Source organism: Pelophylax lessonae, assembly GCF_965119305.1.
Source record: "Pelophylax lessonae genome assembly, chromosome: 1".
Classification (NCBI taxonomy): domain Eukaryota; kingdom Metazoa; phylum Chordata; class Amphibia; order Anura; family Ranidae; genus Pelophylax; species Pelophylax lessonae.
In genome coordinates, this window is record NC_138768.1 from 427,290,256 (window position 1) to 427,308,331 (window position 18,076).

General features: G+C 43.3%; 1 protein-coding gene across 1 annotated transcript in view; it reads left to right on the forward strand.

The window, feature by feature from the left end:
- Positions 1-18,076, forward strand: part of MUSK (muscle associated receptor tyrosine kinase) — a 245,538-nt gene that overhangs the window by 47,855 nt on the left and 179,607 nt on the right. Inside the window, 1 exon segment of the mRNA XM_082255087.1 lies at positions 5,748-5,874. Within this exon segment, the coding sequence (XP_082111213.1) occupies positions 5,748-5,874 (127 nt within the window).

Here is an 18,076-nt window from a genome sequence, read left to right on the forward strand (position 1 = left end):
GCCACACCAGTCACCATAAGGACTCATTCCCACTTGTGATGCTCGCTGAAGAGTTATTCGTGTTCAGTTCTCTCTTCTCATGACAGGCAGTGAGGAGGTCTTGTATCGCCTCCTCACCACCTGCTTTAACCACTTCTGGCTCGGAAGGATTTACCCCCTTAATGACAGGCCATTTTTTGCAATACGGCACTGCATTATTTTAACTGACAATTGCACGGTCATGTGACGCTGTACCCTAATAAAAATGATGTTCTTTTTTCCCCACAAATAGAGCTTTCTTTTGGTGGTATTTAATCACCTGTGCGATTTTTATTTTTTGCGCTGTAAACAAAAGAAGAGCGTCAATTCTGAAAAAAAATAAAAAAACAATATTTTTTACTTTCTGCTATATAACATTGCCAATAAAAAATAAAAAAAATAAATAAAAAAAAAATGTTTTCATTATTTTAGGCCAATTTGTATTCTGCTACATATTTTTGGTAAAAAAAATCCCATTAAGTGTATATGGATTGGTTTGCACAAAAGTTATCACGTCTACAAACTAGGGGAAAGATTTATGTCATTTTTATTTATTTATTTTTTTACTAGTAATGGCGGCGATCAGAGATTTTTAGCAAGTCTCGGACATTGCGGCGGACAGATCGGGCAGTTAACTAACATTTTTGACACTTTTAGGGGAACCAGTGACATTACTACAGTAATTGGTGCTAAAAATATGCACTGTTACTGTACTGGCAGGGAAGGGGCTAACACCAGGGGCAATAAAAGGGTTAAATGTGTCCCTAGGGGGTGCTTTCTAACTGTGGGGGTGGGCCTGCTGCATGAACACAGAGACCTGTGTTCCAAAATAGGAGGAACACAGGATCCCTGTGTTCATAACTGACAGAACTGTTCTGTCTCCACAGGGAGCGATTGCGGGTGCTCAGCAGCAATAGCGACTGCCAGACCGGCAAATTGGCTTGCCCTTGGCAAATGGGCGCGCGCACTTGCGCCCCTGCTACGGTCCCAAAAAGTGACGTACAGGTGTGTCGTTTCTCGAGACAGAGCCGACCTGTCGCATTATATGAACTGCTGGCAGTTTGCAAGAGGTAAACTTCTTAAAGCCCACACAGGTACACCTATTCACCTAAATGGGATGTGATTGGATGGTGTACGGGGAGAAGAATTCCTGCCACAGTTATGAAGCAAAGCATTGCAGCTGCAGCATTCGTACACCATTGGTTATTGTCTCTGCAGCTAAAGGGGGTGACATTTGGGGGGTGGTTTGCCTCCAAAAATGTGATAGGTAGTCAAGAAATGTAATGCTTAATTTATGACCCTAGAAAGCCTTAAGGTGGTCTTTGGATTTTGGGGCTCTCAATGTGGTTGGGCTGTGTAAAAGTCTCATACCTGTGGGTTTGTCATAGCAGAATGTGTTTTAAGGTGTAAATGTAAGTATGCCTATGCTGTATGTGAGGATTATTAGAAACATCACCATAATTGACAACTTTGTGTAAAAAAAATAAATTTTTATTTATTTTTCTGAATTTTCCAAAAACTTGTAGCAAAACAGGCAGTCTTTAAAAGACTCACTGTCTCTCTTAGAAAATATTGGAGGTGTTTGCTTTCCAAAATGTGGACATTTTGTTGGTGTTTTCACTGTCCTGGTGCTCCAGAGCCTCCAAAACTGATAGGCAGTTAGGAAATTAGGTGCATAATTTATGCCCCTGGTAAGCCTAAAGGTGCTTCTTGGATTTTTGCCCTCTATACATGGCTAAGCTGTGAAAAAGTCTCGCAAATTTGGTATCACTACACTTGGAAGGAAAAGCAGAATTTTCTTTGGGGTGTAATTCTAAGTATGCCTATTTTATGTGTTAGAAATACCCTATTAATTGACAACTTTGTGCAAAACAAATTTTCATTTTCTTTCTGCATTTTCCAAAAACTGTGTTAAAAAAAACAATTAAGTCTTCAAGAGACTCACCATTCCTCTTTGGGAGTTTGCTCTTCAAATTGTGGTCATTTTGTGGGTGTTTCTGCTGTCCTGGCACTTCAGGGCCTCGTGAAATATATGTGCAGTTTATGCTCTTTGACAGCCCAAAAGTGTGTCATGGATTTTGAGCCCCTCTATTCATTTAGGCTGTGAAAAAGGCTCACATAGGTGGTATTCTTATACTCAGGAGGCATAGCAGAATGTGTTTAGGAGTGCAATCATAAGTATGCCTATCCTGTGTGTGAGAAATAACATGCTAAAATGACAACTTTGCAAAAAAAAAAATAAAAAAAAATTATATATGTGTATATATATATGTATATATATATATATATATATATATATATATATATATATATATATATATATATATATAAATGTAATCTTCTAAAAAGTTACAACACACTCACCATGTCTCTTACTGTCTGGACTGTCTACTTTCCAAAAAGGGGTCATTTGGGTGGGCATTTGTACTATCCTGTCCTGGCATTTTTAGGGCTTCAGGAAATGAGATAGGAAGTCAGCACATCAGGATTGATCAATTTATCAAGTATACAGTACATACCATAGTTTGTAGACTCTATAACTTTCCTACAGACTTAATACTATACACTGATTTGGGTTATATTTACCAAAGAAATGTATGGTGATGGTTAAATAGCACTAAAAGGAAGCTCAATCAGCCTAAAAAAAATGATTTAAAATTAATTTACAGTTTTGCATGCCTGTGTAATTGTCCATTATGTCACCCATTTAGCTCAATGTTTTTTATATCCAAAAGAGGAAAAATAACCCTATTTGTCTGTCAGTAATGCGTATAGGCCTTAAAGTGGACCTTGCACTAAAACATAAGGTTAGCTGATGTGACAGTCCTCCTACCCACCTATTTACAAAACATTTACTGTAAGAAAAGCTGTTAAAAATATAAAAAAATACTTACCTTTTTCCCCGACTTTAAGCGGGCTTGTCCAGATGATGGTGATGTCACTAGGATTTCTCACACAATCCTGGGAAAGCTACTGATCCCAAATCCCATGAGAATGCATTCCTACATATACGACAGGGATACTAAACTTTCACAATATACTGCTGCGGAGCCCAGTGACTTTATCCACGGCAAGTAGGGAGTTCAGGTAGTAAGAAGAGTATTTTTTCAGTGTTCTTTCTTTTTCTGATTTCCTTCAGCATTTTGTAATAAGGGAGTAAAGGGCTTTCACATAACTAGACCTTGTTTTAATTCAAGTCTGTTTTAGGCTAATTGTTGCAAAGAGTTTCTTGGTATCACTGCTATTCATGTTCACTACTGAGTGCATATCAAATCAGTTCCCCCTAAACATGTGAAGCTCCAAACAGCTTCACCTTTTACATTTTTTTATTTATTGTATTTATATATTTCCAATAAAATGTGCAGCCTTCACTGAACAATTTACATTACTCCCTGCCCCATGGAGTAGCCCTGCCATGAACATGCACTCTATAGGATTGATAGAGTTAATCTTCCACCTCCAAACTCTAAGGAGGTCATGGGTATGATTTTCTAAAAAAAAAAAAAAAAAATAGGCTGTTTTATTAGACGTAGTAAATGATTTTTGAGTTCGGTAAAAATGGTGAATATGCATTTATTTCAAGTAACCAATTATATCATATCTAAAATCATACAAGGTTGTGTTTTCTAATTAATCATTGTGCATAATTTGATATTCAAAGAGTAACGTAGATTCGTCCTTTTTACTGTTATCAATTTTAAATGTTTTGCATTTTTGGTTAATTATTAGAGATGGGCCAAACACCCCCCAGCAGAACTCCTTAACGGTGGAAAAGTTTAAATCCAAATTGCAAACCCTATTGAAGTTTATGTCTAGGAAAAACCAAAAATGCCCATTTTATTTTTATCTTCTATGCAAGTAATTACCCATAAAAGGGGTATGGGGTCCAGGTACTGCACTGGGGGACATGTATCAATGCAAACATTTTATTTTGAAAATATTATTTTTTTCAGGAGCAGTGATTTTAATGAGGCTTAAAGTGCAACAATAAAAATGAAAAATTATTTTAAATATAGTGCCTGGGGGGTAAATTTAGTCTGCCTGTAAAGTGGTGCATCTGTAGCATATATAGAGCATGCTGCAGCAAAAATGAAAATTCTAGAGAAAAAAGTAGTTAAATTCCATTTATAATCAGTGCATTGATTTTCAGTACAGCCTTATCAGCAGTTCCCACCAGGTGACCATCCGTGCCCACCTGGGGTGCCAAACAGTGCCCATCAGGGATGCCAATCAGTGCCTCCTCATCAGTGATGCCTATCAGTGGCATCTATTAGTACCCATCAGTGCCACCCATCAGTGCCATCTATCAGTGCAGCATATCGGTGCCCATCAGTGCTGCATATCAGTGCTGCCGTTCAGTCCCCATCATTGCTGCATATCAGTGCTGCCTATCAGTGCCCATCAGTGCTGCATATTAGTGCCTCCTCATCAGTGGCAGTCAGTGCCACCATATCAGTGCTGCCTCATCAGTGCCCATCAGTGCAGGCTCATCAGTGCCTGGCAGTGAAGGAGAAAATGTACGTATTTACAAAATTTTATAACAGAAACGAAGAAAAACGTATTTGTTGAGTAAAAAATAAAAAAAACCCAGAGGTGATTAAATACCACCAAAAAAAAGCTCTATTTGTGGGGAAAAAATGATAAAAAATTCCATTTGAGTACAGTGTTGCATGACCGCGCAATTGTCTTTCAAAATGTCACAGCGTTGAAAGCTGAAAATTGGCCTAGGCAGGAAAGGGGTGAAAGTGCCCAGTATTGAAGTGGTTAAGTAATCTAAAACACTGCTATTGTTTTAAGCCCCCTGAGTGTTTTGTAGCTTGAAATTCCAAAATACTCAACAAGCTGAATCCCATGCTTGTAAATAGTCCCTGTTCAAATTTGAGCACTCAGGCTCCTATAGCTCAATGCTGAAGCTGGAAAAGATACATGAGACAGAATAGGGTGTTTTGGGCCCCCCTTGACTTCAACGGGAGTTTCCAAAAAATGCACAAAAACTTGCGTTACACTAATTTTTTAAGGTGCTCCTATAATAAAAGCTAATTGGGCCAAAAATGAACATTCCTGCTTCTATTGGGCACTTTGTATGAAAAAAAAAAAAACATTAAAAAAATATGCAAACCCTTCAAAATGGCCTATATACACTTTGATCAAGTGTGAATGGGGCTCATGTATTTAAAGTGGGGTACACACTAGTAGAAAATCTGCCAAAAATTCCCGTCCGAGGTAAAATCGTACGATTTTCGGCTAGTGTGTACACAACTTTCAGCAGCCGATGCCGACATTTTCAACGAAAAAAAACGGAGGGATAAAAACCAAAATTTTTATCGTCTGTCCCCAGACGTACGTCCGCGAAAAATCGGATACGAAAGACCGCGCATGATCTGAAGTTGCTGACGACCCAGAAGTCTAGTAACAAATGTCCCAAAAAAAAAAAAATTGGGACGAGAAATTTCGTGAACATTTATGCACTGTCAACTAAAAACGGTTATGAACGCTGAGCAAGAGAGGGAAAAATCGGAGGATATTTCATCCAATTTCGGTCAAGTGTGTACGGGCCTTAAGTCTATAGCGTACTGTTTTTATCCTTATTAGGTGAATATCTGCTAGTGTGATTATCAATATATAATGTGCATGACAATTACTTATATCTTTTTGTTTAACTCATAATGGATGTTTCCAGATATCTGTTTGAGTATGTGATAATTTATTGGTGTGTGTTTCTAATTCAGCTCCTTTCATCACTACTCCTCTGGAGACACTTGATGGATTAGTGGAAGATGTTGCCACTTTCATGTGTGCGGTTGACTCATATCCTCTGCCAGAAATAACCTGGACACGTAATAACATTCCTATAAGGTATGTGAAAAAATGTTGTGCCTAAAGTGTGTTTATAAATTGTGTAACAATTTACATGAACATTATATAAAAAGTTCTATAATAATAAACAATTCCCAGAGATTAATATTATGTAAAATAGTATATTTAACAATGTAGTGGCAAGAGCAATGGAATTCAATTGCGTAAAAGGAAGTAAATTAAAAGGAAGGACTCATTTTGATAAATGAACATAGATTATTGCCCAACATCCCTATTAAATGAGTACACTTTTTAACACTTCAGTAGATACTGAACACCTTTTTTTTTTTTTTGCCACCTACTGCTTTCATTGCAGTTACATCACTGAAGTCATCCCTGTCAGACTTAAAGATCACCTGTGCCCAGACAATGGGCATAAACCACTTCAGCTCCGGAAGGTTTACCCCCCTTCATGACCAGGCCATTTATTTGCAATACGGCACTGCGTTATTTTAATGGACAATTGCGCGGTTGTGTAAACGCTGTACCCGAATAAAATTGATGCCCTGTTTTTCCACAAATAGAGATTTCTTTTGTTGGTATTTGATCACCTCTGCGGTTTTTATTTTTTGTGCTATAAACAAGAAAAGAGCGACAATTTAAAAAAAACATAATTTTTTACTTTCTGTTATCATAGTCCTGCTATAAGTCGCTGATCGCCACTATTACTAGTATAAAAATAAATATATAAAAAAGAAAAAAAACATAAATATGTCTCGTAGTTTGTAGACATTGTAACATTCGCATAAACCATAACCATATACGTATCAATATACGCTAATAGGGATTTTACCAAAAACATTTTACAGAATACATATTGGCCTAAATTTATGAAGAAATTTAATTTTTTTAAATTGTTTTATTGGATGTGTTTTATAGCAGTAAGTAAAAAAAAAATGTATATCTTTTTTTCAAATTTGATGGCATTTTTTTGTTTATAGCGCAAAAAATAAAAAAAAGTGGTGGCGATCAAACACCACCAAAAAAAAACTCTTTTTGTGGGGAAAAAAAGGACATAAATTTGGGTGCAGTGTCGCATGACCGCGCAATTGCCACTTACTTACTGGGCACTTATATCCCCTTCCTGCCCAGGCCAATTTCAGCTTTCAGTGCTAACACACTTTGAATGATAATTGCACAGTCATGCAACACTGTACCCAAAAAAAATTCTTATAATTTTTTTCACACAAATAGAGCTGTCTTTTGGTGGTATTTAATTACTGCTGTGTTTTTAATTTTTTGCTAAAGAAACAAAACAATACTGAAAATTTTGAAAAAAAAAAGCAAAACATTTTTCATAATTTGTTATAGAGATTTGCAAACAGGTAATTTTTCTCCTTCACTGTTGTGTGCTGATGAGGCTGCACTGATGGGCACTGATAGGCACTAATGGGCACTGATAGGTGACACTGATGGACAATGATGAGGTGGCACAGGTGGGCACTGATGAGCACTGATGAGGAGGCACTGATGAGGTTGCACTGATCTGTGGCACTGGTGGACACTGATGGGCACTGATATGTGGCACTGAAGGGCACTGAGAGGTGGCAGTGATGGCAGTGATGGGCACTGATAGACCACACTAATAGGTGGCACTGATAGGTGGCACTTATGGGCTCTAAAATGCGACACTGGTAGGCGGCACTTATATGTGGCATTGATAGGCAGCACTGATAGGTGACACTGATGATGAGGCGCTGATGGGCATTTTGGCAGCACTGGTGGGCACTGATAGGTGGTACTGGTGAGCACTGATAGGTGTCACTGGTGGGCACTGATAGGTGTCACTGGTGGGCACTGATAGGTGATACTGGTGAGCACTGATAGGTGTCACTGGTGGGCACTGATAGATGCCACTGGTTGGTACTAATTAGCAGCACTGGTGGGCACAGATTGGTACCAATGTCCCTGTAATAGAAGCCGGTTAGCGGCTTTCTTGTTTTCTCCTCACGCTGAATGTGAGGAGGAAAAAAAGCCGATAACTGGCTTTTGTTTATTGCGATGATCAGCTGTCATTGGCTGACAGCTGATCACGTGGTAAAGGGCCACCTTGATTGGCCCTTTACCCTGTTCTGTGATCAGCTGAGTCCAAAGGACTTGACTATCACACAGTGCAGATCGCGCGAGCATTGCGATCACGGGAGGACGTCTATAGACACCCTCTCAGCTTTAAAAGCCTATGCTAAAGTAACGCGGTGCCATATCGCAAAAAATGGCCTGGTCATAAAGGGGAGTAAATCTTCCGAAGGTCAAGTGGTTAAAGTGCTCTTTCCTATTACTGCTTCTTCAGTACATGTAAATACTTTAATGTGCATTGTATGAGCACAGGTTAGACCAACACAAATAGATAGGCAATCAATAAGATAAATTACAAACAACCTCCATTTTCAGAGTTCTTCTGTGATGGAAGTTGTACCATGTGTCTAAATATGACTGCACAATCTAGGAGGCACAAGAGTTTGACTGCGCTGCCCAGAACCTCCGAGATCTCAATGGACATGGTCAGACATGCCCCTCTCTTCTTCTACATTAAAGTTCTGCCTGTGGATGTACAGTATCTCACGAAAGTGAATACACCCCTCACATTTTTTTAAATATTTTATTATATCTTTTCATGTGACAACACTGAAGAAATGACACTTTGCTACAATGTAAAGTAGTGAGTGTACAGCTTGTATAACAGTGTAAATTTGCTGTCCCCTCAAAATAACTCAGCATACAGCCATTAATTTCTAAACCACTGGCAACAAAAGTGAGTACACCCCTAAGTGGAAATGTCCAAATTGGGCCCAAAGTGTCAATATTTTGTGTGGCCACCATTATTTTCCGACACTGCCTTAACCCTCTTGGGCATGGAGTTCACCAGAGCTTCGCAGGTTGCCACTAGAGTCCTCTTCCACTCCTCCATGATGACATCACAGAGCTGGTGGATGTTAGAGACCTTGCGCTCCTCCACCTTCTGTTTGAGGATGCCCCACAGATGCTCAATGGGGTTTAAGTCTGGACTCATGCTTTGCCAGTCCATCACCTTTACCCTCAGCTTCTTTAGCAAGGCCGTGGTCGTCTTGGAGGTGTGTTTGGGTCGTTATCATGTTTGAATACTGCCCTACAGGCCAGTCCCTTAAGGGAGGGTATCATGCCCTGCTTCAGGATGTCACAGTTCATGTTGGCATTCATGGTTCCCTCAATTAACTGTAGCTCCCCAGTGTTGGCAGCACTCATGCATCCCAAGACCATGACACTCCCACCACCATGTTTGACTATAGGCAAGACACACTTGTCTTTGTACTCTTTGCCTGGTTTCCTCCACACACCCTTGACACCATCTGAACCAAATAAGTTTATCTTGGTCTCATCAGACTACAGGACATGGTTCCAGTAATCAATGTCCTTAGTCTGCTTGTCTTCAGCAAACTGTTTGCAGACTTTCTTGTGCATCATCTTTAGAAGAGGATTCCTTCTTGGACGACAGCCATGCAGACCAATTTGATGCAGTGTGTGATGTATGATCTGAGCACTGACAGGCTGACCCCCCATCCCTTTAACCTTTGCAGCAATGCTGGCAGCACTCATACATCTATTTCCCAAAGACAAGCTCTGGATATGACGCTGAGAACGTGCATTCAACTTCTTTGGTCGACCATGACGAGGCCTGTTCTGAGTGGAACCTGTCCTGTTAAACCACTGTCTGGTCTTGGCCACTGTGCTGCAGCTCAGTTTCAGGGTCTTGGTAATCTTCTTATAGCCTAGGCCATCTTTATGTAGAGCAACAATTTTTTTTGTTAGATCCTTTAGAGAGTTCTCTGCCATGAGGTGCCATGTTGAACTTCCGGTGACCAGTATGAGAGAGTGAGAGGGATAACACCAAATTTAACACACCTGCTTCCCATTCACACCTGAGACCTTATAACACCAACAAGCCACATGACACCGGGGAGGGAAAATAGCTATTTGGGCCCAATTTGGACATGTTCACTTACGAGTGTACTTACTTTTGTTGCCAGAGGTTTAGACATTAATGGCTGTGTGTTGAGTTATTTTGAGGGAACAGCAAATTTACACTGTTATACAAGCTGTACACTTTACATTGTATCAAAGTGTCATTTCTTCAGTGTTATCATAAAATATAATAAAATATTTAAAAAATGTGAGCGGTATACTCACTTTTGTGAGATACTGTATAAGATGAGCGATGAGTCATTACTTAAATATGGGAGTATAGGTTACTGGACTATTTTAAAGCATTTTCATAATTATTTTAAGAGATTTCAGAAATTTAAGAGATTTCAACTAAGCATTTTAATACTAAACTTCCAGCATCAGGCTATTTATACAATGGACCTTAGCCCAGAACCCTATATAGCTTTAATTATACTTATTCTTGTGAATGTAACATTGTATTCATTTGGTCATTTCCAAACCCACCCAGTTTTATATATCTTTTCTGTGTAGAAAAGTATCCTCACCGGCCACTTTATTAGGTACACTTGTTCAATTGCTTGGTAACACAAACTGCTAATTAGCCAATCACATGGCAGCAACTCAATGCATTTAGGCCTCTAGATGTGGTGAAGGTGACTAAAATTCCAATCGAGCATCAGAATGGGGAGAAAGAGGATTTATGTGACTATGAATATGGCATGGTTGTTGGTGCCAGATGGGCTGGTCTGAGCATTTCAAAAACTGCTGATCTACTGGGATTTGCACACCCAAGCATCTCTCGGGTTTACAGAAAATGGCCTGAAAAGAGAAAATATCCAGTGAGCGCCAGTTGTGTGGACGGAAATACCTTGTTGATGTCAGAGGAGAATGGGCAGATTGGTTCCAGATGATAGAAAGGCAACAGTAACTCAAATAACCACTTGTTACAACCATATGCAGAATACCATCTCTGAATGCACAACACACAGAACCTTGAAGCAGATGGGTTACAGCAGCAAAAGACCACACTGGGTGCCACTCATGTTAGCTAAGAACAGGAAACTGAGGCTAAAATTCGCTCAGGCTCACCCAAATTTGACAATAGAATATTGGAAAAACGTTGCCTGGTCTGATGAGTCTCAATTTCAGCTGCAACATTCAGATGGTAGGGTGAGAATTTGGCTTAAACAACATGAAAGCATGGATCCATCCTGCCTTGTGTCAACGGTTCAGGCTGGTGGTGTAATGGTGTTGGGGATACCTTTTTGGCACACTTTGGGCCCCTTAATACCAATTGAGCATTGTTTGAATGCCACGGCCTACCTAAGTATTGTTGCTGACCATGTCCATCCCTTTATAACTACAGTGTACACATCTTCTGATAGCTACTTCCAGCAGGATAATGCACCATGTCACAAAGCTCAAATCATCTCACCACTGGTTTCTTTACCATGACAATGAGGTCACCGTACTCCAATGGCCTCCACAGTCACCAGATCTCAATTTAATAGAGCACCTTTGGGATGTGGTAGAATGTGAGATTTGCATCATGGATGTGCAGCCGACAAATCTACAGCAACTGCGTGATGCTATCATGTCAATATGGACCAAAATCTCTGAGGAATGTTTTATGAATCTATACCATGAAAAATTAAGGCAGTTCTGAAGGCAAAAGGAGGTCCAACCCAGTACTAGCATGTTGTACCTAATAAAGTGACCGGTGAGTGTATAGTGTATGCAGAGACACCACTTATAAAAAAGAAATTCACAAAGTAAATAAATATAATTTTGGGATTATACCCTTTTACACCCCCAAACAGCCAAAACCATTTTTTTAGCCAGGTGATGACAAACGACACAAAAGGTGAATCCTTTAGGACTTCAGTTAAGCTCCTATCTTGTACACTATTCCCCTTTTCAATGTGCTCCTTTCTAATAAAGCCACTATGACACACTGCCAGTTTAACAACCAAAGACATGCTGGTAGGTTAATTGGATCCTGTATAAAAAAAATTGGCCCTACTATGTATGTATGAATGTGAGTTAGGGACCTTAGATTGTAAGCTTCTTGAGGGCAGGGACTGATGTGAATGTGCAATGTATATGTAAATTGACAGCGCTATATAAGAACCTGAAATAATAATAATAATAATAATAAAGCCATAGGTGGTTTGAATCTTGGCCGGTTCAGCAGGAACCAGCCGGGATTCTAACCATGTACAGGCAGGCTGCATATACCAAATTTGATCGACTGATCAACCTGGGTACAATCAATCTGTCAAATTTTACATGTGATTATTGCTAGCTGCTGTTATAGTGTGTGTTTTCTTAGCAAGGACGGCTTCCCCTGCCAGGAGAACACAATGGTATTGACTTACTAAAGGCTAAAAGACTGTGCCCTTTGCAAAGTACAATTGCACTCTGCAAGTGCAGTTGCTCCAGAGCTTGGTATATGAGGCAAAGATTCAATCCGTAAAGAATACCCAATCACGTGCAACAGGGCCGGACTGGGAATAAAAACCAGCCCTGGAAATAATTTCATACCAGCCCCATAGCATTATTATACCGGCCCAACAGCATAACGCCATTATTTTCCTGTTCATAAAAGGGAAAACCATGCATTTTAAAGCACATGTTAAGCGTGTATTATATGTAGATAAGACAGATATGAAATCACATAGGGTTTTATATATATATATGTATATAGATAGATACATAAATACTGTATATAAGAGCAAATTCCAGTTAAAAGTGGAGCAATTATCAAGAACAGTCCACTTATTGTGATGGTGATATATTACCAGAATAAAAAACAATCAAAGTCTGGCAGCGGTGGTGGTGAGGGGGGTGGCTGCGGTGGTGGTGGTGGTGAGGGGGGTGGGATCGGTGGTGGTGAGGGGGGTAGGATCGGTGGCTGCGGTGGTGGTGATGAGGGGGGGTGGGATCGGTGGTGGTGAGGGGGGTGGGATCGGTGGTGTTGAGGGGGGTGGTTGCGGTGGTGAGGGGGGTGGGATCGGTGGTGGTGAGGGGGGGTGGCTGCGGTGGTGGTGGTGGTGAGGGGGGTGGGATCGGTGGTGGTGAGGGGGTGGGATCAGTGGTGGTGGTGGTGAGGGGGGTGGGATCGGTGGTGGTGAGGGGGGTGGGATCGGTGGTGGTGGGGGTGAGGGGGGTGGGATCGGTGGTGGTGAGGGGGGTGGGATCGGTGGTGGTGGTGGTGAGGGGGTGGGATCGGTGGTGGTGGGGGTGAGGGGGGTGGGATCGGTGGTGGTGAGGGGGGTGGGATCGGTGGTGGTGGTGGTGAGGGGGGTGGGATCGGTGGTGGTGAGGGGGGTGGGATCGGTGGTGGTGGGGGTGAGGGGGGTGGGATCGGTGGTGGTGAGGGGGGTGGGATCGGTGGTGGTGGTGGTGGGGGGTGGGATCGGTGGTGGTGGGGGTGAGGGGGGTGGGATCGGTGGTGGTGAGGAGGGTGGGATCGGTGGTGGTGGTGGTGAGGGGGGTGGGATCGGTGGTGGTGAGGGGGGTAGGATCGGTGGCTGCGGTGGTGGTGATGAGGGGGGGTGGGATCGGTGGTGGTGAGGGGGGTGGGATCGGTGGTGTTGAGGGGGGTGGTTGCGGTGGTGAGGGGGGTGGGATCGGTGGTGGTGAGGGGGGGTGGCTGCGGTGGTGGTGGTGGTGAGGGGGGTGGGATCGGTGGTGGTGAGGGGGTGGGATCAGTGGTGGTGGTGGTGAGGGGGGTGGGATCGGTGGTGGTGAGGGGGGTGGGATCGGTGGTGGTGGGGGTGAGGGGGGTGGGATCGGTGGTGGTGAGGGGGGTGGGATCGGTGGTGGTGGTGGTGAGGGGGTGGGATCGGTGGTAGTGGGGGTGAGGGGGGTGGGATCGGTGGTGGTGAGGGGGGTGGGATCGGTGGTGGTGGTGGTGAGGGGGGTGGGATCGGTGGTGGTGAGGGGGGTGGGATCGGTGGTGGTGGGGGTGAGGGGGGTGGGATCGGTGGTGGTGGGGGTGAGGGGGGTGGGATCGGTGGTGGTGAGGGGGGTGGGATCGGTGGTGGTGGTGGTGAGGGGGTGGGATCGGTGGTGGTGGGGGTGAGGGGGGTGGGATCGGTGGTGGTGAGGGGGGTGGGATCGGTGGTGGTGGGGGTGAGGGGGGTGGGATCGGTGGTGGTGAGGGGGGTGGCTGCGGTGGTGAGGGGGTGGGATCGGTGGTGGTGGTGGTGGTGAGGGGGGTGGCTGCGGTGGTGGTGGTGAGGGGGGTGGGATTGGTGGTGGTGAGGGGGTGGGATCAGTGGTGGTGGTGGTGAGGGGGTGGGATCGGTGGTGGTGAGGGGGTGGGATCAGTGGTGGTGGTGGTGAGGGGGGTGGGATCGGTGGTAGTGAGGGGGGTGGGATCGGTGGTGGTGGGGGTGAGGGGGGTGGGATCGGTGGTGGTGAGGGGGGTGGGATCGGTGGTGGTGAGGGTGAGGGGGGTGGGATTGGTGGTGGTGAGGGGGGTGGGATCGGTGGTGGTGAGGGGGGTGGGATCGGTGGTGAGGGGGGTGGGATCGGCGGTGGTGGGGGTGAGGGGGGTGGGATCGGTGGTGGTGAGGGGGGTGGGATCGGTGGTGGTGGGGGTGAGGGGGGTGGGATCGGTGGTGGTGAGGGGGGTGGGATCGGTGGTGGTGGGGGTGAGGGGGGTGGGATCGGTGGTGGTGAGGGGGGTGGGATCGGTGGTGGTGAGGGGGGTGGGATCGGTGGTGAGGGGGGTGGGATCGGTGGTGGTGGGGGTGAGGGGGGTGGGATCGGTGGTGGTGAGGGGGGTGGGATCGGTGGTGGTGGGGGTGAGGGGGGTGGGATCGGTGGTGGTGAGGGGGGTGGGATCGGTGGTGGTGAGGGGGGTGGGATCAGTGGTGGTGGTGGTGAGGGGGGTGGGATCGGTGGTGGTGAGGGGGGTGGCTGCGGTGGTGGTGGTGAGGGGGGTGGCTGGGAGGGGGGCAGTATAGAGCAGTATAGGGGGACAGTATGGGGGAGCAGCATGATGGGAGGGGGACAATGGAGGACAGTATGGGGGGAGGGGGGCAGTATGGGGCGGGGGGAGCAGAGTGACAGTCGGTTGGACACCTGGAACGCTATACTTGCAGGCAGTGTATTTCCTGACACTCTGCTGTGGCAGAGATTGTGTTTGTACTGTGCTCTACTTGAGCGTCCTCGGGGCAGGGAGCATTTCTCCTACCTGACCCAGTGGCAGCTGGCAGGAACAGCTGTGAGACAACAAGAAGCGGGAGTTGAAGCCAACCGGAGTCGGGGGGCGGAGCTGGGAGGCGGTCCTAGGAACAGATGACTAATTGTGAATACAGCTAGCGCCAGGCTGGATAGGAGGTCCGGTGGGGAGGCATATGGTAGAAATGATCCCGCCCCTGCAGCCACTGAAAGCCCTGCAGGAGCCAGGAGGAGATCGGTTCTCCTATATGTCGCCCCTCCTGCCCGCCTATACCCCCTCGTGTTAGCTGTATCCACAGTGTGAAGAAGTGACAAGCAGGTATGCGTACCTAGGACCGCCCCCCAGCTCCGCCCACAACTCCGGCTAAGGCAAGCTATCTATGTACAAACTTGACAGAGGACCTGTGCGGGCTCCCTGCAGGCTGCTATAATTACGCCTCTGTCATACACAAGGAGGGGAGGAGGGAGAAGAGGACTTTGACGCTCCTCCCCTCTGTCTCAGATCACGGAGCACCGTCCCGCTCTTCTGTGCACCCGGCCACCCCCCGCCGCCCGGGATTGGTCCTGGGCACCGCAGCAGCTGGCCACAGTCCAAAGCGGCCCCAGGGCAGGCAGCCTACCGGGAAATTTCCCGCTATCCCGGTACGCCAGTCCGGCCCTGACGTGCAAGAAGTAAAACTGAATTTTTGCTTGCATATGATTGAATGATAGAAATCAGCAGAGCTTCTGCTCATTTACTTAGCTCTGGAGCAACTGCTCTTGCAGAGTGCAACTGTCTATTTGCCTTTAGTAAATCAACCCCTGTGAGTGCAGGACACACAGTTTAGAATGCTGTGTGCTGCCTAATGGTTTAGTACAGTCACTATTCACAACTTGTTTTCTAAACTCAATCCCCTATCCTGACACACACATCCCCCTCCACATGCAACCCCTACAAGGACTGTAATGCATTGCATTCAGAGATGTATAGTAACGAAGTAGAACTACTTAAGTACTGTACTTAAGTACCGAAATGCGGTATCTGTACTTTCCTAGAGTAGAATTTTTTTCTCCTACTTCTACTTTTACTTCACTACATTTTTTCGATGATTTCGATACTTCTTCTCCGATATTTTTTTTTTGTGCTGCATAGTTACTCGTTACTTAAAAAAAAATGAACACTGCCAGAACAGTAGATGGCAGGTTGCATAAAGCTAAAAAAAATGTGTATAATGTCATTTGTAAATCAGCGCATACGAAAATAAAGGCTGTGTATAATAAAAGCTGCTATACCAAATCTTTCCAATAAAAAGAAAATATGAAACAAACAAATAAATGGTGCTACAGCGCTTAAAGTGCATCAAGAAACTACTAACAAACACAGGTTAATCATTTGAATAAATCATTTGAAATAATAAAAAACAATATGATGTTCAAACTTTTGACTTCTTTCTTTAATAACTACATAACACAGTACTTGTACTTCTACTTTCAGTACTTGAGTAGAAATTTTTTTTCAAAACTACTGGTACTTTTTACTTTTAGTACTTAAGTAGCAAATTTTTTGAAAAAACTACTTGCAATACTTAAGTAAAAAAAATGTTGAATACTTTAGTACTTCGACTTAAGTAACTTTTTCTGCGAGCACTTCCACTTCTACTCAAGTCACTTTTTGATCGAGCACTTGTACTTTTACTCAAGTAGTAATTTTGAGTACTTTATACAAGTCTGATTGCATTATTGATTGATACTGAACATCACCCATGAGGATACATCACTAAGGTGGAATTAGGGATAGAGAGTTCTGCTTCCTAAATATGGCAGCAAGCTATTGGACTGGCTTTTACAGGCATTTGATGCTAAAAAATGCATTCTAGCACCTGGTGCTGGGACTTAAGGGTGGGTCCAGGGGGCCCTGGGATTTATTTGAAATCCTGGAACAGACCCACGGAAACCGAGAGGGTTGTCATAGTAAAACAAATTGAGGACTACATTGAGGTGTATAATCCACCCCCAAGAAGCTGAAAGTAAAAATCTGGCTTTAGTTCTATATAAGAGATGTATCTATCTATCTATCTATCTATCTATCTATCTATCTATCTATCTATCTATCTATCTATCTATCTATCTATCTATCTATCTATCTATCTATCTATCTATCTATCTATCTATCTATCTATCTATCTATCTATCTATCTATCTATCTATCTATCTATCTATCTATCTATCTATCCATTAATCTATCTATCTATCTATCTATCTATCTATCTATCTATCTATCTATCTATCTATCTATCTATCTATCTATCTATCTATCTATCTATCTATCTATCCATTATCTATCTATCTATCTATCTATCTATCTATCTATCTATCTATCTATCTATCTATCCATTATCTATCTATCTATCTATCTATCTATCTATCCACCCACCCACCCATCCATCCATCCATCTATCTATCTATCTATCTATCTATCTATCTATCTATCTATCTATCTATCTATCTATCTATCTATCTATCTATCTATCTATCTATCTATCTATCTATCTATCTATCTATCTATCTATCTATCTATCTATCTATCTATCTATCTATCTATCTATCTATCCATATTTGTTATAATACTAGTACTATTATTTATAAATATAAAATACAGGGTGCACCAATGACCTTTTTTAGTCATTCCACCTTTGACCTCAGATGGAGCTCTATGGAGGAAGGAGAGAGTGAGATCAGTCATCGCCTTGGGTTTTTCAATTTTAGCTATTGATCTCTGTAAATAAATGGCTTTTTTCAACAGATTGGGGAAATTATTCCTGGCAAAAAAAAAAAAAAAGCCTAATGCTGGCCATACACTATACGAAAAATCGTTCAAACTCATTTTCGAAAAAACAATCAGCCATGAGAGAAAACCATTTTGCCATCATGTAACCACCATCGTTCAAAGGACATAAATGAATATGTTTTTCATTAATTTTGTCACATATGTCTAGTGCAAACAGTTCAGATGAGAAACACATTAACCTTTCAAATTATCATATTTTCCAAACTTGTTCTTCGTTATTTTGGCTCAAAAAAGTCACAACCAATTACCGATTTATGCCCA